Genomic DNA, 27,863 nt, shown 5'->3' with positions numbered 1-27,863 from the left:
TGCTGCTTCTTACATGGTTTTCTAGTCCCTACAGACAACTTGGTCTGTCTTGGCAATGGAAACTCAAATAGGTGAGGTTTTCTATGCTTGGCAGCGTTTGAAGTTAGATCGGTGTCTGATCAATTCAGCATTATCGATGCAATCTTAACTACTTGGTTGGTCCTGGATAATAATCATCAAAGAATGCAAAGTTTTAAGTTCTCCCCTAATAAGCCCGACAAGATATGGAAGGATTCTGATGTGTAAATTTGTAAATGCCACAAATAGAAAACGGAGAGAGGAGAGGATGGGAAACTGCTTATAGGCCTAATTTTAGGCTAGCAAGGCCATCCCAGGTGCCACTATAGCCAGAAAAAAAAAAAAAAAAAAAGGCAGAGCAGGGGTTCATGTCACTTGTCCCTCAGCAACTCTGTTCGGGCGATCCTTCCCCAGGGCTGGTTCTACTTTCCACACTAAGCGACAGAGGGAAGTGGATTTCACTCTGTGCAAGCCCAACTTTTAATAGAGAATGTGTGTGATGTTAATCCAAATAGGAAAAATAAAACAACCTTAGAGCCCAACAATCCCTAAAGCATTTTCCTGCCTGAACAGTTGTTTCCTTCACAAGCTGTGGAGTCACGACAGCCACCGGGGCTGCGGGGATGGGAAGATGGAGGTGGCAGGAGGACGTGAGCCCAGAGGTGCTTTCAGAGCACCACCAGGCTGATCCGTGTCCTGAGTGAGCAGCCCTGGCAGCGCCTTCCTGGTTCTGTGTCTTGGTCTGTGCTACTCAGTACAAGATACAGGGAGCACCTGGAGTGGGTCCAGCAGAGGCTACAAAATTGATCAAGGGGCTGGAGCATCTCTCCTGTGAGGAGAAGCTGAAGGAACCGGGCCTGGGCACAACAGGTTGGACTCGATGTCAGAGGTTTCTTCCAACCTAATTGATTCTGTGATTCTGTTCAGCCTCGAGAAGAAAGGACTGGGAGGGGACCTCATAAATGTCTGTAAGTATCTAAAGTGGAGGTGACAGAGGACGGACCATGCTATGCTTGGTGGTGATAAGCAAAGGGACAAGAGGCAATGGGAAGAAAGAAGTTCCACCTGAATGTGATGAAGAAGCTCTTTACTGCGCACTGACCGAGCACTGAGCAGGCTGCCCAGAGAGTGTGTGGGGTTTCCCTCACGGAGATACTCAAGAACGGTCAGGACAGAACCCTCTGCCACGTGCCCTGGAATGACCCTGCTTGAGCAGGGAGTTCGGACCACACGGCCCGCTGTGGTCCCTTCCAGCCCGCCCGATCCCCCGATTCTGCGGCGGCGGAGGGAGCAGAGCCCTTCGCGCAGCTCCCCCGGCCCACGGCCACGACCCCCGGCCACGGCCGCCCCCTCAGGCGTCCCCGCCGCCGCCAGCAGCAGCATGACGTCACCCCCGCGCGCAGGGCGCAGGCGCGGCGTTGCGGCGCGCGGCCGGGCAGCCCCCCCGAGAGCGGCGGGGGCCGTTCCCAGAATGCCGCGCGACGCCGCCCGCCCCGCGCCGCCATGGAGGCGGCGGGCGCAGCAGGAGCTCCCGGCCCCGCTCCCGGCGCCGCCCGGCCCCGCTCCCGCTGAGCGTTGCGCGCCCCTCACCCTGCAGCATGAGCGGCGGCGGCGGCGGCGGTGGCTCTTCGGCACCCGGCCGCTTCGCCGACTACTTCGTCATCTGCGGGCTGGACACCGAGACCGGGCTGGAGCCGGACGAGCTCTCTGGTGAGTGGCCGGCGGTGCCGGGCGCGGGGCCGGCGGGGTCCGCCCGCGCCTCCTCTCCGCGCCGCTGCTTCCCCGCTCCCTGCCCCGGGCGCTGCCCTGGGAGCAGCGCGCCCCGCCGGGAGCCCCGGGCGCTGCGGCTCCCCGGGCATGCGGGAGTGCCCGGCTGGGCACGGGCCGGGGTCGGTACAAGTGACTGAACTCCACGAAAGCCTGGCAAAGTAGCGCCGTGAGACGGGCTGGGCAGAGCGCGGGTTGTGCGGTGGCGTCGCTTTAGATCGTCTTAGCCTCAGCGGCGATGTCCTGCGCTTTCTTCGGAGCCGCGTTGCGTGTGTCAACTTTAGCCAGGTATTTGAGACACACAGGCACTGTTAAGGAGTCTGATTTGGGAGAGAAAACGAAGACCAGTCGCGTGGTCATTGTTACCTTTTTTTTTTTTTTTTTTTTTTTTTTTTTTTTTTTGTCTGGTAGCCCAGGGTAAGAATTCTCTTGCAGCAGTATTCGAAAAGGGATCGGATTAGGGAGTGATTACTCTGCTGTTAGGTGAGAATGTTCACACGAAATGCACAACTAAACCATATCAGTCTGGACCACACACCACTGTGTCAAACCGGTGTTTTTAAGGTTAAAAATCAGTTCTGTGTTTTAGCAGCACCTCGCTTCGGCTTCCGTCTCATTGTATTGGTCTCAGTTAAATCAGAGTGTTGCTTAGCATCTCTGACTTCAGAAAGATGAAGGAATGTGGTAGTGAAAACCTGACCTAACATCAGTACTGATTTTGTGTGTTTGAACTCTGAACTTGACCAGTAATACATTTTCTCGCCCCCAAACTTGTTTTTTTTAAGTTAGTTTGCTTTTATAAGGTGTCATGGGTTTTTTTTACATCACTGCATTTAAGCTGTCCCTCACTAATTAAATTCTTGTTCCTTATAGAGTGAAATTCGTGTTAGAACTGACTTCTTACATTGAGCTCTTCTAAACTTCGGCTATTACAGAAACTCTTTTTTTCGTTTAATGACCTAAAAGAAAATTCTTCATCTGTCCCTCATGCTGAGCAGTACCTTACCCTAAGAGAATTCGTGTTTGTCTCATGTTAAAGTGGCTGTAGGCTACAGTTTGAGACTTCAGGAGTGAGTACATCATAACAGTCTGCCCTGTAATGGCACTGCAAATCACAGTATCAATTTGATTTAAGAAATCTAAGAGAACAAAATGCAATGTGATTTCATTGAGAGATATTTGAGGGTTTTTTAAATTAAATGGCGAATGAAGTTTATAGATCAAAAACAAATAACAAGATGTTAATTTTGTGATTAATTTACTATAAACCTATTTGTGTAATGTGGTGTGAGGCACACTCAGTAATGTTCGCTGTTGTTGATAGGCACATTAATAATTCTCCTCACATAATTCAGTTTAAAACCAGCAGTGCATTACTTTGGGCTAGCTATCTAATAGTAAACTGGAAGATATCACAACCTTTTTAAAGTACTCTGTCAGAGTGTGCAGGTCTGAAAGCTGGAGCATGATGTTCTTTATTTGCTTTCCTGTTCAAGGACTGCATCTATAGTGTGTAAAACCGTAGTGTGTGATATATCCTGGTCTCTGCTGTTCCACCATCATTCTGGAATGGTGTTTCTTGTGACAAGGTATGGGGTTGGGGGGAGAAGAGGTTTTAGCATTTACGGGGGAGACAGATTTTTACGTGGTTGGAGAAAAGATTTTAAAAGACGGTTGGAGGAAATTTCTGATGATGTCACAGCATAAGGGCTAGGTGGAATTCGGGTGCCTTTTCTTGAGTTTGTTGTGTTATTAATAGTGCATGATAGTGTGACTTAATAGTGCATGATAGTGTGACTGCTAATGCTTTCAAACTATGTCTTAGGTCATAGCTTCCTCCAGTGTCCGCTGATAAAAATGGAGAGGGCCTCTGTTGATTTCAGTGGCTTTTGGATAATGCTTGGAAACACTTTTTACTTCCCGGAAGCCTTGTTTGAATGAAAGGGTCATTGTACGCCGTTTTGGTTTTTTTTTTCCCCCTCCCTCTGATTTCAGCGCTGCAAAACAGCTTCTGAATCCTCGCACTGTCGAAACAATTGGCTTCATAAGTGCCCATTGTTGGGAGCGAGGCGCTGGCCCTCGAGCCGGGGGTGCGGGCTGTGGGCCGGGACGCTCCCGCTGGATCCGGGCACGGCGGCTCCCTCCAGGGCTTTCCAGCGTCAGGGCTGCCGGAGCGACCCTGGCATGATGTCATCGCTCGCCCTCCGCCGCAGGGAGCCGGCCGCCGCTGCCTGCCACGGCCTCCGGGGATGCTGCCGGCGCACTTTGTTCTCGGCGGGCTCGTGGAGCCGTGCGTTTCAGGTGTTCGGCCGTAGTGTCGGTGGTACGGCGTTCTGCAGACTTGGCAATGAGGCGTAAGCTCAGGAATTGATGCTCGGTTTAGTTACTTCGTTTGAATAGGCACCTCTGATTGCGTTTTCCCTTTGTACGTTGGAAGCTTACTGAATAGCGCAGCTGTAATACTTTTTTCCTGAGAAAGTTGGCTGGCTCATGGAAGAGGCACAGAGTATGTATATATGTTTTCTTTTAATGCAGTGAGAAGTCCTGTATTTAGGACCTGTAGCATGGGTTAAGGAGTCTCTATTGCTAGGGCTTTTTTGTCCCTAAATTCAATTCTGGGCATTCTTTTTTATTTTGATAATTGTGTTCTCACCGGGTGACCTGTAAAAAGACATGGAAAATATTTGCTAGGTGGTTGTAAAACAAAACAAAAACCCCAACACTGGATGAAGCTTAAGCTCCAGTGTCAGCAGCTAAGAGGAACTTAGCATGAGAGAGGAGCTGTGGTGTGCTTCCATGTTTCCAGATGGTGTTGATACACCAGAAGTGATGACAGAATTTTTTCGTTACACTCCTGAAGTCTGTCACAGGTGAATTTCCTTCACAGAGCAAACCACAGAAGGCTTGAGGCACAGCACTCCAGCTGTGGCCCCTCCAGGTCAGGATCACCTCCCTCAGCCTGCTGGCAATGTTTTTGACTAATGCGCCTCAGGGTACCATTGACCTTCTTTGGAGCAAGGGCACCTTGCTGGCTTTTGGTCATTGTGGTGACCGCCTAGAAATGATGAAAAACTTCACCAAAAATCTACTGTATGTAATATAACATATTGTAATGCTGCAACGTTATGATAGGATTTCTTAATTTAGATTGTGTGACTGTGCCCTGGCAAGGTAATGAGAATGAAGTTGAGGCTCATCTTTCAGCTGGAGTCTTTTATCTGTTGAATTAATCAGATGTAATCTGAATGATGGTGGGAAACCTTGCACTATGGGATTTTAGTGGAAAAGAACATGGAACAAAAAAGGATTTTGTTTTCTTTTTCTTTTCTGTGATGTGTTAAGTTTTTAGCAATCACTTATCAACAGTTTGTTTGTTATGGAGAGGCAAAGCATCAGCTTACACTTACGTGAAATTGTAGTCTTGGGGTTGCTTTTACAAAATACAAAACTCAGATCCAAATATCTGGAACCCATGTTCTTATTAAAATCTTCTGTAGAATGTACCTTGGTAGTCTTGAATGTCGCATTGTAAAGATGATAATAGCTATTTCAGAAATAGCTGAAAAAACAAAGGAGAAATAGTGTAAAGGAAAAAGAAAGGCCTATGGTCAGTGGAGAAAAGATTGATGATTTAATAATAGGATTGTTTTTAAAAAAAGAAGGGTAAACCCAATGACTAGTCTGTCACCTGTACTTTTTTTTCCTGTCCTTCTTCCCAGTTTGAGCTGGTTTTTTTTTAAGGTTTGGTCAAAATTTTACTTTATTCTGTAGGTGGACTTGTGTTCCTTTGCTCAAGTCCTTATCAAGGTGCTTTGAGTTGTCCACCTGATCATGAGCTCCATCCTTAAAGGAGAGTGAAAATAGTGTTAGGTGAAGCCCATTTGTTCAGGAAGTATCTTTCCTGTACAGACTCTTCATGAGCCTTTTCAGAGTTCATATTAGATCTGCTTTTCCTCTCTTATGTGATGATGTGATACAATTTTAATGATTCTTCTTCTGCCATACCCCTTTTTTTTTTTTTTTTTTTTTTGCATTTGCTTTTTAATGTTGAGGCAAGATCTCTGTGCATGTAAGATTAAGTAGCATAACATGACTGGTTATGAGTAAGGCATGTCTGTGCTGCCACAGGAGCCACTTGATTACTGCTGGTGTGAGAAGATGATGAGACCTGGTGTATAGTATTCAACTAGCTCCACTCAAAATTATTCTGACAATCTTATATTAGAGCAAGTATTTCTCCTCGCCAGGAAAACAGAAATGTTGTCTCACCTTATTTCTCTGTAATTAAGGGTCATTATTTTTCTATTTTGTTGGCCTCAAATTCAAAATGACAGTTTATCTTCATGCATTGTTAAGGGTTGTTTTAATGGAATTCTCTATCAATATAAACCTTTAAAAGAATATGTGTGTGATGACATGATTGAAGGCATTGGCCACATACATAAGCCAATAAATTTCTTAGTGTTTTGGAATTAGTGTAGTAGTTCCATTCTGGTAGTGCATGAAATAACGCCGTTATCGTCACCTGTGTTCATTGCCAAGTTCAACACACTTAAATACTTGCAGGCTTTTGTTTTGCTGCAAAGGTATTTATAAGGGTTAGCTAAAGCGAAAGAGGACAAAGAAAAGCGAACTTAATTTAAATCAGCGGATAACATTTACTGATTGACATTTGACCTGTTTTGTAGTTTCTTCTGTTAGGCATTTTAATCTCAGAATTAAGACATTTGGGGTTGGAGCCAGCTGTGATTTTTGCAGTGGAGCCCTTCTGCAATACTGTTTTTTCACTGGGTAAATAGCTTGTGAGTAAATTCCTCTGTCTTTGCTGTGGTAGTAGTACCAACACTTGCTGCAGAAGTGAATCGCATTGGTGGGAACTATTGCTTGTTTTTACCAAAGGCTGAATTGTTCTGTGATTGTGGGGTTGTGTTTTTGGTGGTTTTTTTCACCCTTCTTCCTTTCTTTGTCCATGCAAGCTTCCCACAGTTCCCAATGGTGTGCCTCTTCCCTTGGGGATTCATTCCGATGCCGACAGGGAGCTTTTGCAGTTCCTTTGTTTCTCTGGGACTGGTGACAAGGTGTTCCGCTCCATGAGAGGCGCTGCAGTGGCACCGGGGCTCACAGCACACCTTGTTTCACGCAGGTCACTGTGGACAGGCAGCAGATAGCAACAGCTTTTAGCTGGGCACATGTGAAACGTTTTAATTCAGACAATAGCTTATTCCCCTCTTCCCTACCCTCTCTGTTTTTTTCCCAAGAAGCTGAAGCTGTTTGCCGTGTTTGAGTGCCAAAAAGGTCTTTTGTCTCTTTGGGAACTGAGGCAGACGTGCTAGGGTAGCTGATATGTAGAATAAAGAATGGCAGAGCTGATGTAAGGGGGAAGCAGCTGTACTTTGCTAAACTACATTTGAAGCCACAGTTTATTGGTGATGTTTCTGTAATGCCAATCTTGTCATTATCATATTTGTATTTTAGGTCAATTGAGCTGTGTGCTTTACAGAATAATCCCCTCAAAACCCACAAAACTCTTCAGTCTCCCACCCTTCTGCATTCAGTTATAAATTTGGCTTACTTGGAAGGCACTTTGGCAACACATGGGGAAGGAGAAAGGTTACAAGTTCTTGATTAGAGAATAAATTTAACGTGCTAAAACAGCGTCTAAAGAACTAAAGTTTTCAACTCTGTTTTTTAAGCCTTAAAAAAAAAAAAAAGGGAATTTCAGGTTGCTAAAAGTAACCAGGTTACTACAAAGTTGAGTTCATTTGGCTTTTTGTCCATTAGGGGTTTTTTTGTTGTTGTTAGTTAATTTTCCTGTTGTTTTTGGGCATTTTTGCAATTTATTTCACAAGAGAGGGGCTACGCAAAGAGATTTTGAGTGGATTGTATGGCAAACACTGCCATTTGCAAATAATAACTTTTTTCCCAGTTCTTCAAATTATAGATTCTGAGACTACACAACACCACAACTGTTTTTTATCTTCCTTTTGACTTATGGAAGTCCTACTTGAGTGTTCTTGGTAATGACTTCTCATACTTATCTTTTGAGTTCCCACTAACCTGGGGGGCTCATGTAGCAGAAATGATGCACATGAAGTGACAGTGTCAGAAGCAATTACTTAGTGATGCATGCTGTGGAGTAATTACTCTCTCAATTTCTTGACAACCATTTCAGATTTGTGGTTTGCAGTCAAGTTTGCAGCAAACTGGAATGCTGTCCCTGTGAGACTTAAAACGTTATTGCACAGAGCAGTTATCAAGCATTCCAGCTCAAACTGATGAATGATGTAGAATTTACTTGGAGTGTTTCTGCTCAAGGAATGTTTCTTAGTCTTTCCAGGAAAATGCTTTTCCATTTACAGTTTGGTGGGCAGGAGCCCAATGGTTTCAGTCTTTCCTGTAGAAGTGTAGAATGTTGACTTTTATTTATTTATTTATTTATTTATTTATTTTAAACTGGTTATATTATCAGCCACAGTCAGGTACGATGTGTACATCTGTACTGAGTCATTTACATATGGATACTGAAGCATTTTGAGAAAGAAACTGTATCTCATTTCATGGGTAGGTGATCTAGAGACAAATAACGTGGCAGGCAAAAGGAACCTTTTCAGAGAAAGCAACATTTCAGTATCTGAGTGAGGAAAAAAAGTTGGTTTTACAGAAATAGATACTCTTTCACATAGCTTCAGGTGAGTTTGGAAAAGGTTTTTTTTTGCAGTACAGGCATAAACTTTTAGGAGCTTTTCTATTATTTGCACATATTACTTGTTATTCCTCCTTAACTTGCTACTTTCGGCAAGCTCCCTTGCCAGTTGTTGTTTCCTAATTTTGGCCCCCAAGCCCAGCAATGTCCCACTGAGCTGCCATTAAAGTTGCATTGGGGAAAAGATAAGTCCCTTAAGTCAAGAAGATTGGTGCCAGCATAAGGCTGTCATGTCCCTTTCTGTCTCTTTCATGTGTGGGTTTTGGGAAATGTCAAGTAAACTACTTTTAAAATTGAAATGTGAAGTAACTCCTTCAAAAGTTTTGCTGAAGACTGGTGAAATTTCTGTTTACTAGTATCTTGGTAATTTCTCAGAATTCTTTTGGCAGAGATTTTGTGGCAGTCCAGACCAATCCAAGCGTAAGGTGTTGTGGTCTCTCTTTCCTGTCCTTACTGAAGTCTTTGTTCATGACCTTGACCACAGTGGTGATACACAGTTGTAAGAGATTAACTTTGACCTGAGACTTCTGTTTTTAGGTCTTTGTTCTTCTTGTTCTAATCAGATTTTTGTGTTGAAAACATGAAGGTTTTCTTTAACCACACATGAATCTTGCCTTGTGGACCAGAAAGGTGAGCTTGGTAGGCTTATGTGTGAAAGGGAGAGAGCTTAGGAGGCATGGATGGTGAGATGATAAGGAAGGATACAGCCAGAGCAGAGATAAGCTTTGGAGTTTGTCATACCCATTGGCTAAACTGTCAGCACATCTGATTAATTTTCTGTCATTAGAAATCACTTCTATCAAGCAAGCAACTTTCTTACAGGACATTTTTTGTTTTATTCGGAAGGGGAGCAGCCCTCATTAAGACAGGTTACTGCAAAGCATTATTTTCAAAGGTTAGGTAGTAAAGTGAAGCATACTGCCCAGGACTGGTAGACTGAAATGACTGTATAGCTCATCTTTCTGTATTTTTCTGACCTCTGTATGTTATTGAAACCTGCCAAAAGACTTTGTGTTCTTTAAACGATGATTTTCCTTTGCAATGCAAAACCTCAGTGATATCCTGGAAATACTTGGTTGAAGGACTGGACAAATGCTTCAGTAAGATTTTGATCCTTATGGTTTTACACAGATGTGTTTCCATCAGTCCTTAGAGCCAGAGGGCTATGGGAGCACAAAAAATGGGGACATTTAACTGGATGGGATGTGTCACTGTGAAAGGAAACCATGGTTCTTGGGAAAATTTGTTTGGAATGGTCTGTGCTCAGGCTTTCCTGAAGAGTCCCATTGGATCTGCCAGTCTTAGGGGGCATGAGAACAGCTGGTTTCTATATTAAATATGCTTCTCCACTTCTGTTATGTATTTCTAGTACATGTAAAAGAATTGTTCTATTCTGATGGTAAGCCACCCTTTTCCTTTCTTAATGTCTTCTGTTGCATATATTCCAGATCTGTGTAATGAAATAGTGTGTCCCTGACCCCCATGGCTGAGAACATGCCTTTCATTGAAATTCTGAGGTCTGCTTCTTTTGTTTACTTGGAAACAGACCTAAATATCTTTCTGTAAGTCTTTTTGCTTGGGCTAGAACAGAAAAGTGGTTTAGTAAAAGAATCCTGATTTTAAGACCATTTAATTGAAAATTTCTCCTAGACAGTCTTGATTAAAATACACTGTATTTTATATTGTCCATCTGTCTTCCTGTATTACATACAAAGGAGTACAAAAAGGAAAACTGTAGGAAAGAAAAATGTTTAGGATGCTTTTAAAGATGCAAGCTGAGGACTTTTTCTTGTTTATTTTTTTTAAAGCTGCTTTACATTCTTGATGGTCTCTTCTGCCACTACCCTGTCCTGCCACTTCCTAGTCCCTCCTCTTCCCGCCTTCCTTGAAACAGTACCAGAACAATAAAAACAAAAGCTTTTGGTTTCCTGGCCTTACAATCACAGAATGCAGATGGCCTCAGCTGTTTTTCTGTGGTGCTTTGAATTCATTGTTGCAGCATTTGAAACAATTCCCGAGTGTGTGTGGCAGTATGTTTTGTTATCAACTAGATGAATGCTGGAACTTGAATGATGAATGGATATCTATTAACTCCTAGATTTTCTTTTGCCATAAAGAGATTGGAAGAATTTACCTGTCAAAGGAATTTGTATCAAAGGATTATTTGTATCAGGCAGAATTTACGCTTAATATCCGGTTAGCAAAATGACTTTAATTTCATTTCACAGTGAGTTTCCTTGTGTTACAATTTTTGAAATGTTACTATTCTTGAATTTTGGAAAGCAAAAGAAAATGGGAAAACAGCTGGAACTTTAACAGTCAAGAGGTTAGGGTTAACTCTCATTTTTGTCTCTCTCGCCTTTTTAAAGTCTGCAGTAGGAGGAAATTTATTGTCAGTTGAATGTTCAAAGGAGTATGTTCTCCTTGGATTGGGATGAGGGATTGTTACAAGCAACTATGAGTTCCCTAGATGACAAATAGGAAAAAAAACCCAGAGCTTTTTATGACTGGTTATTTTCTTTGTCTTTTCCCTACTTCCTCTAAAGCAAGCCCTTCAGCTTTCCCAGAGGAAGAATGGCACTCCATCCACACACATTTCACTTGCCCTTGAGATCCATACCTGTGTGTTTGTGTCTCATATTTGCACCTTTGTTCAGGCAGTGAAGTTGCTTTGCCTTCAAGGTTTTCTGTCAGGGAAAGTGGTACGGTAATTTTATAACGAAGGTTTTAGATGAAGTCCCAGCTGTGAAAATCAGATGTGGTAGATCAGTTACAAATCCAGTGGGATGATGGCTGCTGCAGACAGTGCCTGAAACACCTGATTGCCAGTTACTTCAAACAGCAGTGCTGCAGTAAAGTGGAAGTGACCCTGAAGTTTTTTCTCATGGATAATTTAACCTGCTTTAAAAAGTGTTCAAGTCCGAATTCCAGTACCAAATTAAGTGGTCTAACCACCACTTCAGCTTATGCTTTGCCAGGTGGCCTTGCCAATGGGGGAAGGGGGATAGGGAGTGTGGGACAGAGGGTGTATGTGTTTCAGGATAAAAGGGAAGAATTCTTCTTTGTGTATATCCAAGCAAGAGGTTTGCTGGAGAAGGGAGTCCTCTCTAATGAGAAATACATGAAGCTCTGTTTAAGGAGGAGGAACTGGAAGGAAGGAAGCAAGTCATAATCTGAAAGCATTTGTCTATTGATGGAGTGGCTCTTTGCTTACAGATTTGGCAGCTGCAGCTTTTCTTGAATCATGGTTTTTATTCCAAGAATTCTTGTATAATGAATTTCTTACCTTAGTTTGCCAGACTTTGAATGTTTGTTTGCTGCATCTTAGAGAGATGCTTTTTTTTCTTCAGTTATATATGGTTTAATATTTGTTAAAGAAGGAATCAGAGAATTTTTCTGTTTTAAAAGTAAAGCTTGGGTAATTCTTACTGTATTAATAGCTCTCTGTGTATGTATTGAAAGGATTTTTCTTTAATATTATAGTGGGGTATCCTGAAAAACCAGAATGGTGGTGTTCTCCAGAAGGCTTGGCCTACTTTTTTATTTTATTTTTTTTATTATTATTTTGTTATTGTTTTGTTTCTTGTATGTTTTTGAAAGGCTAGATTGAATCAACAGATTGCCATCTCATTTCACATCTATTATGGTTCAGGCCATATAATTTAATTACTTGTTTGATTATCCCAGTTTTCTCTTAAGACTTGAAAATAGAATATTTTACCATTTTTGTTGTCCAGTTAAAATAGGGCAAATCTTATTTTTAACGAAACTCTTTTGCCTTTAATTTTAAGAAACTGATTCTTGGCTTGACTGTCTTTCCATCCCTTCATGCATCTTAAGCACCCGTATTTGCCTTTCCAGTGCTGCTGCTGGTCATCTGTCAGTCTGACTAATCAAGAAGTCCTCAAATCTCTGTGTACATACCATGTCTTTCCCCCAGTGCCTCCCTGTCCCCAAACTGCCTTTATTTACTCCATACTTTCATCTTTTCTATAGTGTCGATTGCAGAAGTATGTACATGCTATCTGTTTTGCCAGTCAACTATTTTTATTTGGATTTGGACCATGAATTTTGGAGCTGAAGTAATTTTGTTTGATAAATGTAATTATTTACTGTAGTATCTGTGGCCTTATTTTCTGTACTGAGCATGTTTGCTGGCTGGATTGGGAATCGTATTGCTGTCTATGACATTGGCTGCTGGTTTTGGATTAGCCTCATTCTAAGTGTTACTTGTATCTTTAGAACTAAGGCAAATAGTATCATTGGAAGCATTTTTTTTTTCTTCTGTTGGGCGCTTTGGCAGGCATGGTTTTGCACTTAAAAAGTTCTCACCTGAAACCTAAGAATGAGAAAGGACATTTTCAAAGTAACCTATGATAGCAGTTTTCACTGAAGTATGGCTTTGTGCTATATTGCATTTTTAAATTTGAAGCTGAGTAGAATTAGGCTGTTTTATGAATGGTGTTTGTAGTTCAGGTGCTGTTCAAATCCTTATGTTGTCTGACTTTTGCCTTACAGCCCTCGGTTGTGAAAACCTCTGCTCTTTGACTGTCATGCTCAGCTTGGTCTCTAATCCCCCACCATTCATGAGTTTGGAGGCTTCCCACCGTTGTCAGAGTCTGTGAACTGTGGTGCAGGAAGTGCAGAGGTACAGGGTATGGTTATAGGGTTCTGTAGTGTCTTCTCCATGCTAAATCCATTTTCTCTGGGTTCTCTGTGCTGAGTAGTACAGGAAAGCTGCCCTAAGTGTATGGCTCATAGTTTCTGTTGCTGGTACAAATCTTCATTGTTCTTACTAATTTGTTAATTACAGCAATATGACTGTTTCATGTTGAAGCTGTTTTATAATTAGTTCAAGACATTTACTTTAGTGACAGCAGAAATTGATACAGAGCCTCTGCATGCTCAAAGATTCCAGTAAGTGTCTTTATGTGGAAAATATAATGTTTTAATTGCATGCTATCTAAGAATTTTTTATTTGAAGTTGTCATGTGTACAATAAATGTACACCAAGACAGAATGAATTGAATTAATAGCAGACTGTATCACATGAATTTAAAGAAAGAAGCTGCCTGGCAGGGTGGAAGCAGCAAGTCACTTAATCAGAACCAGTCAAGTTTTCTGGATCTTTGTTCTGTAATTATTTTGAACACACGAGTGGACTTGATGAACAAATGAAAGTGGCAGTGTTAATGATGCCTTAAAATCAGTCTTGCACCACCATTTAGTTTGTTTGTGGGGCACTTTTAACCTCTTCTGAATTGCTTTCTATTGTCAATAGATGGAAAACTGAGCTGGTCTACATCTGAGATAACTGCTCAAAGATATTTTTCTAGCTGGCACACAGGGAGAAGTTTCTGTACAGTTCTTAGTCTTGCATAATTTTTAGAGTTGCAGCACTGCAGTCAATTTCTAAATATTAAAGCCAAATAGTAAATTGACAACATGTTCAAAAGGCCATGATTCAAAAAAGTTAAAAAGTTTTAAAAAGGTTTTGTTTGTAAAGTATCTTTGACTTTTGTTTAAACAAGTTTTCCCTTTTTCAATAAGCGTTCAACTTAAGCCACTGTTCTATTAAGTAAATGGAAACTTTTCATGGCAGCGTGAGATTTACAGAGAGAAATGGTGGAGATATTGAAGACAAAGAAAATCCAGGATTAAAAACATTCTTACAAAGAAGCAAACTAGTCAGCAGGGAAATTTGAGTTGTTAGAATCATGTACAAGTGTTCTTGGAAAATTGCATTAGAAATTTGCAAACAATGCATGTGGTAACGTGTTACATGTATGCAAGGTCATAAGTAGGTGAATCTGTAAGTTGAATAATGTAACCATTTTTCTTATTAGTGTGTTGGGAAGACCTTTTTTTTCCCCTTTCTTCTCCTGAAGAGGAATACAGAAGGCAGTGAACCATATTTTTCTCTGAGTAAATCAGGAAAGAGCTAAAATTAGACCTTCAGAGTTCCTTCTTTTCATTTCCTCTCAAAGCTGAGGAAAGCTTGGTAGACAGCATTTGCAGATTTTGAAGTGAATGTTTTAATTTTAGTTTCTGGAACTTTGTTTTCTCTCTCTCTCTAATCTTCAAGAAAAGTAATATCCATTGATATGGACTGCTTCCAAAGCAATACTGTCCTGCATGGACTGGAAACTCCATGAGTTTCGATAGCTGTCAGTCCTAGTTCTCATCAGACCAAGACACAGACACTGCTGTCCACTGCTCACAGGTGGAGCAGCAAGAGAAGCAACACAGGTAAGAAGAGGGAGCAGCATAAAAATGAGAGCCAGGGAGGTTTCCAGCATACAGTACAAATCTCCGTGGTGATATGGCTTACATTCAGTGTTGGGTGACTCAGGAAGGGACTGATAAAATTAGGTGTACTTGTTAGTTCAGCGTAGGAAACTTGCAGTGCATGCGCTAGCTGTTCTGATGGGCTGGTAATTATCAAATCCAAATTACAGATGTGTAGGCCAGCATCATTTTGGATGGTGTAAATGAAGTTAGAACCATGATAGGCTTTCAGTTCTATACATTGCAAATAGTATAAGGTGGCTGTTAGAGCAGTGGTGTGAGCTCCCACACAGCTGTGAAAAGGGGCTGGTTTGAGCTGGAACTTCCAAATAAATATAATATGTTTCAATATGACCTCTCTGGTCATCCTGAGCAGGTTTGTAGTTTGCTTTATGCACACAGTTCAGTCCATCGGGTTTGCTGAAAGATGTGAGAGGGAGGTGTTGGAGAATTACCTGCCTCTAATGTGAGATTTAATGTGATTGGTGCCAAGTGTCCCCCGCGGTGGTCTGAGACTGCTCTCAGCTGAGCTCTGCCTGCCCAGGAAGAGCCAGACCAAGTCTGCAGTCTTGGACTTTCCTCAGCCAAAGGGACTTCCTCAGCGGTTGTGTCTAGCTGGTTATTTCCCTTTTGATAAGCAAGCTGACTCTAATAACTTAAGTCTTTTATGTGTATCTTCTTAAATTACATGGTGGTGTGGTTTAGCCCAGCCCCACGCAGCCTCTCACTCCCCTCTTGTGGAATGCACGGGAGAATCAGAAGTGTAGAAGTGGGAAAACTCGCAGGTTGGGATAAAAAACAGCTTAGCAGGTAAAGCAATGCAAATCAGGAATTAATTCACCACTGCCCATGAGCAGGCAGGTGCTCAGCCATCTCCACGACAGCGGGGATCTGTCGTGATTAGTGAGGAGGGTTGATAAAGCGTGAAAAATGGGAGAGGAAGCAAAGGGCATTACTAGAGCCAGGTGATGGTTGCTGGTGTTGAAAAATCTATTACCTGGCATGGCAGGAGCCAGCAGGTAGCAAGCTGGGCCTCAGGAGGAGGGCTGGCTTCAGGAGTTAGCAGGTATTAAAACTCTAGTCCGTGTTTTCTTCAGCTCACCAGTTTCACTACCTCTGTGTCTGCAGTTTACTTTTTGCTTCATTCCTGTTTTGAGGGATCACCATGAGCCTAATTCAAGCTGTTAGTGTGGCTGAACTGGATTAGTGAAATGTTAATCTTTGTTAACCCTTTCTTTATTCTCTATTTCTTTATTTTTAATCCAAATTGTTTCGCTGTTCCTATTTTGAGTGGAATGACACAGGGGGTGTTTTGTTTCCACTGACAAAGAAATTCTGAGATGCTCTGTTTCACTGTCATTCCCCTGCTGGGTGCAATGCCAGGGCTGCACTAAACTGGTGCTTGTGGATTTGTACTGTGCCTAGTGAAATAATATTTCTCTATGCTTTCATGACATTTTTTACATTACAAAATGCGGTGAGATTCTTACTGTTTTGAAGGTTTGATGTTGACCTGAAACTTCCTGAAGTATTGCTGGGTGTTTACAGATTTCATGTATTTTGACATTTCCTGACAAATAATCTTATAGTTGTAGCTGTTTGGTCATTGATTCTGATTTAAGTCCAAGGTAGCTGCAGCTTTGCAGTTTGTGGGTAAGTTTGTACCTTGATTTTTGTGGAGCTTTTCCTCTGATATAACAAACACCTGAGCGGTGAATATGTATGTGAGAAATATCAATGGTGTTTGAAATAACCTCTTTAGTCTTCAGCAGGCAATGTTGTGTTCCGTTAAAAAACCCCAAAGTCTCCCTTTTGCATGGAACATGTATAAAAGAAATAAATTATTTATAGATAAATAATTTCTAAAGACCTGTAACTGTACTGTACTGTAACTTGGATAAGGAAATACTCTCTAGCCATTACTTCTGCTGAGGGAGAGAAACCATGTGAAAAGCATGATATGAGGATAGCAGTCCTTTGATAGTTGTTAAGTGTGGGGACTTGATCTCAATCTAAACTTATGGGATATGTTTATCAGTTTATCTCCTTTTATGCCTTCATTTTCTCAGTTGTAGAATACAGCTGTCTATTTCTGCTGGTGGCTTGGTCTCTTGCATTTGCTAAAACTGCTCTTCACTGTTTTTATCAAAACAATTTAAATTATTCCTGAATTAATCAACTAATTGAAGGAAGCCAAGATGAACTCAGTTGGTTAGAGCATGGTGCTAATAACATAGAGATTGTGGCTTGATCCCTGTATGGCAATTTACTTAAGAGTTAGACTCAGTGGTCCTTGTGGGTACTTTCCAACTAAGAATATCCTTTTAATTCTGTGACTGTAGTTCACACAAAGACAGATCTCAAAACTTTTGAGTTATTTTTGCTGCGGGAGATGTGCTGCAGTTGTTGTTTTGATGTAGCAGGGTGTTTGTGTTTGAGGCTGATACTAAATTTAGAAATTTAGGGTTAATTGCTTTTTCCCTCTGGATTAAGTAAATACTGTTTGTGGATTTCCCCCCTCCCCACTGCTGATGGCTGTCTAGAGAGGAGGGAAGGGGGGAGCCCAGGCAATGGAAGTGCCGGTGCTCAGGTGCCCGTTACTTGTAATGGCAAGGAAACGGTGTCCCTGGAACTACACAGATCACCTGGGCTGAACTTTTCCAGTGTCGGTGAGCTGCCCCTTGACATTCCCTGCCTTGTATCTTTGGAAGCCAGCATGGCCAGTCTGAAGGTCCAGTAGTTTGTGGAATTCAAGTGTGAAGGCTCTCCCAAAAGAGCTAGCTGGAGATGGGAGACTGCTGCTGTGGAAGGGAAAAGGAGCATCCTGCTGAGCTGACAGCAGCATTCCAGCAGGGCAGCGTGGAGAGGAGAGAAGAGTGTCTGTGCAACAGCTGAGTGCCTTGACGGATGGCAGCAAGGCCTGTGAGGGTTGCCATATGTTTCTGTCTGAATCAGGACTCAGTGGTTTTCAGAAATCAATTTTTGTCCTTTCATTAAATTACAGACAGACTCCAGCTCTAAAAATTTAAGTGTGTTGGCAAAAATGTCTCTTGGGAGGAGATGGTGCAAGGCTTCTTCAGATAGGCAAACATCATTCAGTGTTAGGGTTTGGGGGTTTTTTTTAATCATCAGGGAACAGCAGCATCATGTATTTTGCAGTGTTAATAACCTTAATGAAAAGGTCTTCAAGTCACAGATTTTTCTTTTTCGTTTCAAAACATGTGCAGCCTTGCACATGGTTGAACTCAGTGATTGTGCTGTGTGATTACCAAGTTCAGGAGAAAATTTGGCCTTCGTGTATTTTCTATGTATGAGGAAGATAAAAAAAAACAACAAACAGCCAAGCAACAAAACAGCTTAGTACATGTCTGAGGTTTTTCCTCAGTTTTCTAAAAGTTGACATTACATCATCTGCACAGATGTAAATATAGAAAACAGTAGGTGTGTTAAATCTCCTGACATACTTTAAAAAGCTTTTTACAGGGGACTGACTTCACTTGAGTGTATGTTTGTGTCAGTAAAGATGTGGCATTATGTCCATTTTTCTTTCTGGAGATTGAAAGTTTCTTTAAATGCTGGTTTTCATCTTTTGTGGTTGTTTTAGCTGCAGAAATGCTGTTATCTGTCTTTGCCTCTGTTCTTTCACAAGGTGGTTATATTTCAGTGAGGTTGTGTCCTGGTTTTTCCTTACTGTTCCTCTCTATATAGGTCTCAGATTTTCCCAAATATGCATTTTTTTTCTTTCTGAACAATGATATTTTTGAAAGATATTGTTGAACAGATTAATAAATAATGTAGCTGTGTGATTTTGTACGGAAATTAGCTGAGCTGTTGCTTTTTCAGATAAATAATAAAAGCAATGCCTCCTTCAATTTCAGTGCTAAACTTCAGAGAATTAGCAAAATAGATGTGAATATTTTGGGTATTGTGAAACCTGTCCTAGGTCCTGATTCAGGGTAAGTTCCCTGTCTGAGATAATATTTAAGACTTAATTAAAGAGCATCCACAGTTACCAGGCTCCTCAGCTGTCAGAGGACTTGTTAAGCATTCGCTGGAAGTTCGGTTTGGTTTGGTGTAATGTGTTTGTTAGGTTCTGTACTGTGCAGACAGTGCTGTAACCATCTCTGGCTATGGCTCCGTAGTGGAAGGAAGTGTTGTGCCAAATAAAGATTCTAACTTGGCTTTGAAATGGAACTTTAAATATTACTCTGAAAGTACAAAACAAACCCAACCAATTCTGAAATCAATTTCTATTGCCATGTAATTGCTGCATGTAAGAAAACAAGAGAGGAGTTGGAGCATGTTTTCTCTTTCGCAGGTGTTGCTGAAATAGTTCCATTTATTTAAAGCATATGATTTCATGCAATTGTGCCTGATTGTTAGTGCAGCTGTCAACAGCTGCATGCTCATTTAGCTAATTGCATTCTAGTAATATAGCTAAGCTTATTTTAAGCTATGCAGTTGTACATTTTTGGTTTTTTTAAAGCAACTACTCACGCTCAGAATATTTACTGCAGAAAGTTCTGTGCCATCGCAATGAACTCTCATTGCTCTAGAGGAAATTTAAAGGCTTCTACACAAGACTTTCAGCCAGTCTAGCGTATGGATAACACCTGTGGAAAGCTGGACCATCCCACTTAAATTCATAGAGTTATAAAGGCCTTGAAGTGGTCTTATCCTTGGGGTCAGTTTCATCATCTGCTCTTTGGGAGTATTTTGTAGTTAACATGTGAAACTTTAATTTCACAAGCAACTTACTTCTACTGCATCAGTATTCTGGTTGTGTGTACAGGAACAATGAGCTTCTCTTACGTACTGAGCACCTCCTTCCAGAAATATGTATGTAAAATGAGAAATTTGTATGACTTGTATATGTGTAAAGAGCATATTAGGAGATAACACTGTCATGCATGCTAATTCTGGATATTTGTATGGTTTTTACTAGTACGTGTTAGCGACGTGATCACAGTCAACAGTATAAAATGTATAATGCAGTGTTGTTTTTATTTGTTATATAGCTTTATGCCAGTATATACAGGCCTCTAAAACCCGAGATGGTGGCAGCCGTTTCATTTCAAGTGCAACAGAAGGTAAAGGAAAAAGTATGGGGGAAAAAAAAAGCACTTTGTTCTTCTGATACTCTATCTTCATGGATGTTTATGTGGTTCTTGATCTTCTAACCTTCTAGACTCTTCCTTCACAGCTAACATCTTGCAATAGATGGTGGTTATCTTTTTTCCTGAGTCTCAAAAATGAAATTGAGAGATCTCATGATGTCACTTGTATGTCTATCTAGAAGCTGCATCATCTTTGCGTTTTTTCTATTTGTGCTTTTCTTCAGTAACAGTACTGCACTGAAACTGAAGCTTTAGCTATGTTTTAATGAGAATCTGAAATATCCAAAGAGTGGCTTAGAGAATTGCTGTCATAACCGCAATTTCAAGATTGCCATGCGTAAGGAAAAGCACAGATACTTAATGACACGAGTGTTACAAAGCTAATCCTTGCTAATATTTGCAGTCCGACTTTATGCTAACAAACTGTCTTGCATTTTCTGTTTCTCTTAAAAGGAGTGTGTACTTAATTAACTCATCCTCTACCTGCTGATGTCCTGCTTTTTTGGTCTTGTTTGTGCTTAAAAAGGGAATGAAATATTTTCTTCTGTGTTTTTCTTTCATTTGCAGGGGAAAACTTTGAACAGACTCCGTTAAGACGCACATTTAAATCCAAAGTTCTTGCTCGCTATCCTGAGAATGTTGAATGGAACCCTTTTGATCAGGATGCAGTGGGAATGGTCAGTATCACCTAATGGCTTTTGGGGTTTTTTTGTTACATTCTAGAGAATTAGTAGAGAAATAAATTAGTCTGCAATTAATGAATCTTTTTTTGTGCATGATTTTTCCATTTAATAGAATGTGGTGTATCTTAATTTAGATAAAATATAGTCATTTTCTCAGTCAGGTTTCTGGTCTTGGTGACCAGAAAAATACTTTCCTTTATGTAGGTTTGAATTTTATTCGTGTTGAGGCTGGTAACAAAATAGTTACGAGTTTCAATAGAAGTTGCACGCACCCCTTTTGATACATTCCTTTTGTTTTTCTGGTTTAGACCCATATCACTGTATTGTGCAGAAATGTAACAATTAATAGAATTTAAAATGAAATGCAATGGCAGTCTATGGATTCTAAATCCCATTTTCACCAATGCTTCTGCAGGCGGGAGGAGAGAAAAACATTTTTTAATGGATACTATCTCCCCTTCCCCTTTTCTGTAGCTGTGTATGCCTAAAGGGCTTGCTTTCAAGACACAAGCAGATTCCAGAGAACCTCAATTCCACTCTTTTATTATTACTCGTGAAGATGGCTCGCGGACATTTGGATTTTCTCTCACGTTTTTTGAGGAAGTCACTAGCAAACAGATCTGCAGTGCAATGCAGACGTTGTATCATATGCACAATGCTGAATATGACATTCTTCATACTCCACCCACCAATGACAAGGAGAGCTGCAGCAGCACTGGGGACTGCAATGGCACCTCTGTCTCAAAGCTACAGCGATTTAACTCCTATGACATCAGCAGAGACACACTCTATGTCTCAAAGTGCATTTGTCTCATTACTCCGATGTCTTTCATGAAAGCTTGTAAGAAAGTTCTAGAACAACTTCACCAAGCAGTGACTTCACCTCAGCCACCACCACTACCTTTAGAAAGCTACATCTACAACATTCTCTACGAGGTTCCTCTTCCTCCAGCAGGAAGGTCACTGAAATTTTCAGGTGTTTATGGACCAATTATCTGCCAGAGGCCAAGCACCAGTGAACTACCATTATTTGATTTTCCAGTTAAAGAAGTTTTTGAGTTGCTTGGAGTAGAAAATGTGGTTCAACTCTTTACCTGTGCCCTTCTGGAGTTTCAGATACTGCTTTATTCACAACGTGAGTACTTGGGTTTTGTTTTCTTTTCTTGTAGTTGTACTGGCAGAAGGTCTTACTGTGTCTTGAATTCTAAAAACACCACAAACAACAGAACAGCTGGATTAAAGTGGCATGAGCACGCATACTATTGCAGTCTGACTGATCTGTGTGCGGGTCTTAAGGTAAAGAAAAGCACTGGAGTTGTAAGGAGAGTGTTGCATTGGCTGCTGCTGTTAGACACCTAAACGTAAAACTGGGTTTTCACATAATCTCCTCTATTTATGGGTTTGGCTGACCCCTTTGTAGTTGGCTCTGGAACTGTGCTACTGGATTGAGCAGTTTGCCTTCTTCCATGTTCCTGTCTAGCTGCTCAGCTGAATTGCCTGCTATCTGTGCAGAACTAGCTATGCATTTTGAAAAGATACACAGTTCATTATACATCTGTTTCTGAAGAACAGTTAGTCATGCAAATACAATTTTCTCTTTGAGTACCCGAAGTCACATTTCAGTTGTTACTTGGAAAGATAAGTACCTGAAAAAAGTTTTGACTGCACTCAAATCCCAATCTTTGTTAAGGCCTTGAAACAGTTATAGCTGAAGCCACGTAGCTAAAGCTTGCTTTGAAGAGGCTAGGCATCAACTGAGCTGAAATAGCATGCTTATCGATTAGTGAGTAGTGTGGGAGTGCTATCTATTTTATGTGTTGAAATTTGTGGATACTTCTTACTCCACATCCTGTTGCTTTAACACAGAATATGTGGAATTATGCCAAAAGATAATTACTTTCTTTTTTTCATCCCAAGCTGACTAGCATTAGTCCAGACTCACCCATTCAGGATGTTGTGGTTTAAACAGACAGCCTACATTTTGAACACTACTTCATAGTAATGGTTAGGAGGCCTAAAAGACCCCAAGACAAAACTATACCTAGATCATAGTGTTATTGAAATTTGTTTTCAGTGTTTACTTCTCTTGAGCTGTCACTGAAATATGTAAAGCACAAATGGTAACTATTTACAAAATATAACCTTCATTTTCCAGCAACCTTCTCCAAGCATGTAATACAGATTTTGTGTTCGGTGTGTTAAGATCTGTGCATAGACTAAAGCTCAGGATGGATTTGTGTGTACAGTCAGGGTGATTAAATGGCTGTAATGGCAGCAAGGTGTTACATCACAGTTGTGTCATTGTATAGACACTGTGAACTGCAAGAGAAAAACTGCACAGTAATTCAGATGTGGTCAAAAAATCTTACTGAACTCTATAGTGATTACTCTCTTGGATTTAAAAAACAAATTGCTCTGCTTCTTGTTCATAGCAAATCTAGAAATACTTGTGTAGCAGACAAGCTTCTTTTGTGATTTCCCCTGAAACGGATCAGACATTTATGTTTGAGATTTAAGGAGAGTTTCTGTGGATACCTGTGTCCCACCAGTGGAGGATTCAAACATCAGCACTTCCATCTGAAGAGGGGTGTGGTTGTATTGGCCTCCAGAAGTGTATGAGATTCCTGTGGTGGAATGGTGGTGGGTTGGAAGCTCCACAGAAAAGCCACGTGTGCATCACCGTGTGGGAGCAGTACTCCTGGAGCTCTTTCCAGGCCATCACCTTGTGGTGCAATTTTGTTCCAGGCTGGAGCTCAGCTCACTTCTGGGCTAGTCCGCTGTATTCTGGCTTCTCTTTCCAAGCCCTTTTAATAGGTTCAGCTTTTTCTCTTGGGCCCTTTCCAGGTGTCTGATCAGTGGCTAATTAAAGAGGCTTAGACAGCCCTGGAACACTTGAGTTTCTTGTTTGCAGGCAGGGACGTTTGGAGTTCAGAGCCATGAGAGGTCAGTTAGGACAGTTTTTGTCCACTGTTTCCCTGCCTCACACCAAGCTTTGGCTGAGTTGGGCTGTGTTGTACATTATGGAGGTGTCTTGTCTCTCTGTCAAGTTCTCACCTTAGTTTTTCACTGACAAGTCTTCTTTCAGTAGAAAAAGAATTTTAGTTATTTGTTTGCTGACTTTTGACCCTTAGGTTTGGTGAACTAAGGCTGCAGCAGTGCCTTCTCAGTAATAGTAGCCAATTTTTTTTTTGAAACATAGCTTCTCTTATTGATTTTCTGTGGGATTTAATCCCTGTGGGTTTTTTTTGTTTTGTTTTGCTTTTGTTTGTTTGCTTCTGTTGTTCTTTTCAACTGGAACATGCTGCTAATATATTCTGCTCTTTCTTCACTGTGGTTAATAATATCTGGTTTTTGCTGTTTGTAGAACAGGAAATGTTAAATGGAGATACAGGTGATGGTGCACTCAGTTTAAGTGGAATCAGAAATTGCTTTACTTTTGTAAAGGCTTCTTCATATTCTTGCATGCACACCAGCGTGAGGTCTGGGTTGTCCTTCCAAATGTGAATACTGAGTTTTTAAATGTCCTTTGAGTTTGTTAAATCTCTTGGTGCTCAAACCCTTGGCAGTTGAGGTGACAGATAATTTCTTGTTCTCCTAGGTCAAATGAGATTATGATACTCATTGGTTGGATTTAGATTTAGAACAGTACGTGTCAGGATCAGTGGATTTGTAAGATTTACTTGAAAAAATACCCCAACGACAAACACACCCAAAATGATGAAAGACCACTAAAATAAAATCCAAACCCCAAACCTCTTTGAGGTCTGGTGGAACTAGATGATCTTGAAGTCCCTTGCAACCCAAACCTTTTCATGATTATATGTCTCTATTAATTTGTTGCCAAGCGCAATCCTTTTTGAAACTAATTATTTTAGTGTTTCAGTCAGTCCTTGGAGTAGGAGTAACTTCTCTTGGCAGTGAAAGTGTTTTGGTTTAAGATTCCTTTGACATGCTTCTGACTTGATGCTTCTGGAAATTCTTCTTTAGTCCCACTATGTTGGCACAGCCTTGTGTATTTTGGATCACTGTAAGCCAAGTGTAGGGAATGAATGCCTCAATTTGATTGTCCTGTTGAGGGACCTGTCTACCATTTGGAAAAATGTCAGAGGCCTGTAAGAGATGGAAGAATTTGAGGATGCTGCTAGTGCTGAGGAACTCTAGAAAGAGACAGTGGTGCTGAAGGCCTGTGGGAAGTGCCCTTGCCAGATATTCTGTGGGAGGTGGTTTGCATTCCTGCAATTTATGTTGCTCCTGTAACTGTGAAATAGACTTATTCCTTATCTCAGAGAGCACCTAGAGCTCTTCTGAAAAGTGTGTACCGAGTTAAGAGCTGTGAAATCTGCTTGGAGGTGATTTTTCTAAACAGCTAAGACCAAAAAATGGAGAAATGTAATGCACCGCTGTCACAGACTGATCTAAGTTTTATTTTCTGGGTGGCAGCTGTCTGCTGCCATTTTATGGTACAAATAAGGTTGGCTTTTTTTGTTGGTTGTGTTTTGTTGTTGTTGTTTTACTTTGCCTTTGAATCACTCCTCCCCATCTTTCACTTCTTTAAAATGACGTTCATTCAGGAGATCTAAAGTATTAGTAGTTTAATATCTTTGCAGTACTACTCCTGTGCCGCCTCACTCCGGTCTCTTACGTAGGGCACTTTCTCGTTATGTCTCCTGGGATTTAGGGACCTTGCTGCTTGAATCCTGCTGTCAGAGCAGGAGATACTTTCACTCCACTGCTTCTGCTAACCACAGCTGGTTCTTACTGCAGTTACAGGGCTTTTTGAAGTGACTTGTGGGTTACTTGACAAATACACAGTACTTCATTGTCATACATGAAGTAGATTAAAAGGAAAAAAGTGTTCCAAAATGTGATTGTATAATTGTTTTAAATTTGGCTTAGTCAGAGGATTTCTGTAGGCACTTGACAGACTTCTCTCTGGTAGAATGTGAAAATGGGGAGGTGGAGTTATGGTTCTTAGAGCTGCCAGCTTCTTCCCATCCTGTTCCTCTTTTTCCAGGCACAGGAACTCTCAATTTTTTTTTTTTTTTAAATCTTCTACAGATAAATACTACTGTATGACTTCTCATACACACTTTAAGAGATAATATATTTTATTTATAGCAATTGGTTAGAATAACAAATCATGCATTTGTTGTTCTTAAGCAGCCATATTAAAATAGTAGCGGATTTTCTTTTCCTTGCACAGTGATCAGTTAAGCACTTTCCCATCTAACAGTGCCCGAGTCATAGGTCATTATTTCCCTACCAATGCTTATGTACAATACAATGCCAGAAGATCATGTCATTGACACCAGAACAAGCACATTCTAAATTCAGGGACGAGAGCAACAGCACGGCTGAAACACTTCTTCACTCTTTTAGTCTTTCTGTTGTTATTTTTAAATCTTCTGTAATTCTTTGGTATGAGAACTGTGCTGCTTGCTTCTTTAAATGCAAAACCTCCTACATACCCTCTCTGAGTAGGTGCAACTTAAGAAAACATGGGAGTTATTCTGGTTTCTACTTTCATGCTTCTTGCCTTTGTCCTTGCCTTTTGCCAATAGCAGTGTGCAGCCACTGTTACTTGCAGGCTGCAACTGGGCAAGCCAAATCTTTGGGAATGGCTTAAGCCATGTGGATATTCAGGATCAGAGAGCTGCTTTTGCAGATAGCTCCATGGCAGGAGGTGGCTGCCCAGGGGGTGGAAATTCTGAACTATTGATGTTACTTTCTAATTAATTTGGAAGGCTGATACTAAAGTTAGCTTAATGACAGAGGGAAAAGTTGTATTTAAATTATCCAGCAGGATCAGACAGGGGGTTGTGGGTAGTAGGAAAACACTGTTTCTATTTTAAGACTCATTCTTTCAGATAAACAAGCTGAATACAAACCTGCTGGAATGTTTGTGTATTTAAAGTTCCTTTTAAAACTGAAGAAAATAGGGTATGGAATAGAATCTTCTTCTTCACAAAGCTGATCATTAATTCATCACTTCTTTGCAGTCAGGCTGTGATTAAAGCTGCAAACCCATACGTAGATGTGTAGGCAAAAGCTGGCGTCCAGGCAGAATAGGGGAGTGTTGGTGCTGATGTTCATTGGTATTTCAGTCCAAATAAGCTTTTGGCAAAAACTTTAACCTGTTTAAGTTGTTCTCATCTGTTTTGGTTGAAGGGTTCTTCCTAGTAGGTCTACTGTGGGGCCGTGACAGGTAGGTCCTGAACTTTTCCACCAGCACAGCTTGATGTGAAAATTAAAAATCAAAACCCTAAGTTGCAGAATTATGGGTGATGTTAGCAAAACCTGTGCTGAGTTCTTCTTGCATTGTGGGGTTCTTTGCAGACCCCAAACTGTAACTTTGTCACCAAACAAAATTAATCATGAATGCCAGGAAGTAAAGTGCTTGGCCTTTTTTTTCCTGCTGTCTGAAGTCTCGAGTGGAGGCTGGCTAAAAGATAGAATCAAAGCCATCAACTTGGGAAGTTCACTGATAAGTCTAATCTTTCTCCAGAGTGTTTAGAGCAAATGCTATTGCAGTTTTCATCTGTCCTCTGTGACACTGTGCAGCAGCTTCAGAAACCTCAGCACCCTGAACCTGCCCATTCAAATGCCTTTTTCAGTTTCAGTGTCTGTAGTTCTATGAAAGAAGACATACATACTCCAGACTTTCATACACACATATGAAGGTTACTGACTCTTCCCTGTATTCCCTCCCCTTTTCTGGCTGGAATTGAATGTTGTTGCATTATCATGAAAAGGCATCCTATGTCTCCAGTTTGTGCTATATTTATGGCCTGACAGAAGGTAGGAATTGCCCTAGTTGTGTGAGTGTTTTATACCCTTTCCAGTCTGGCAGCTGGAAAGCAGTTGGGATATTTCAGCAGCTGTATTGGAACACACATCTGGTGCTCCCTCCTCTGTGGGATTTCAAAATCCTTAGAGATGACTCTGTAGTTACAGATGAGGAGGGTGCAATGTTTGCCCAGCAGAGTGAACTGCTCTAGCCACCAGTGCTAAATAAAAAGATGTCTTAGTGTGTTGCACGGGTACATTTAACACTGTTCCTAAGTTCTAGGAGGACATGAGTTGTTTTTATATTGAACTGAGGCTTTGGTTGTACATTGCAAAAGCTAAACGATGCTGATCCTTTTCTTTCTGCATAGTTATTTCAGTCACACTGTTGCATTGGCTGCTATACAGCATGCTTTATAGACATTTAAACACTCTTTTTAAAAATGTTTATCTGAGAGATACTGGATGCCTTGGGTTTCATCCAGGGCTTCCATGGAAAGC

At 41.1% G+C, this 27,863-nt stretch overlaps 1 protein-coding gene across 1 annotated transcript in view; it reads left to right on the top strand.

The window, feature by feature from the left end:
- Window positions 1–1,586: 1,586 nt before the first annotated feature.
- Window positions 1,587–27,863, top strand: part of DENND5A (DENN domain containing 5A) — a 64,169-nt gene continuing 37,892 nt past the window's right edge. The window contains 4 exon segments of the mRNA XM_040066252.1: window positions 1,587–1,728; window positions 19,795–19,866; window positions 20,461–20,570; window positions 21,051–21,711. Coding sequence (XP_039922186.1) covers window positions 1,617–1,728; window positions 19,795–19,866; window positions 20,461–20,570; window positions 21,051–21,711 — 955 coding nt within the window. The 5' untranslated portion in view covers window positions 1,587–1,616.

The sequence above is a fragment of the Hirundo rustica genome, chromosome 6 (assembly GCF_015227805.2).
Source record: "Hirundo rustica isolate bHirRus1 chromosome 6, bHirRus1.pri.v3, whole genome shotgun sequence".
Classification (NCBI taxonomy): domain Eukaryota; kingdom Metazoa; phylum Chordata; class Aves; order Passeriformes; family Hirundinidae; genus Hirundo; species Hirundo rustica.
The sequence above is the reverse complement of the archived record's forward strand: the minus strand, read 5'-3'. Positions and strand labels throughout refer to the sequence as shown.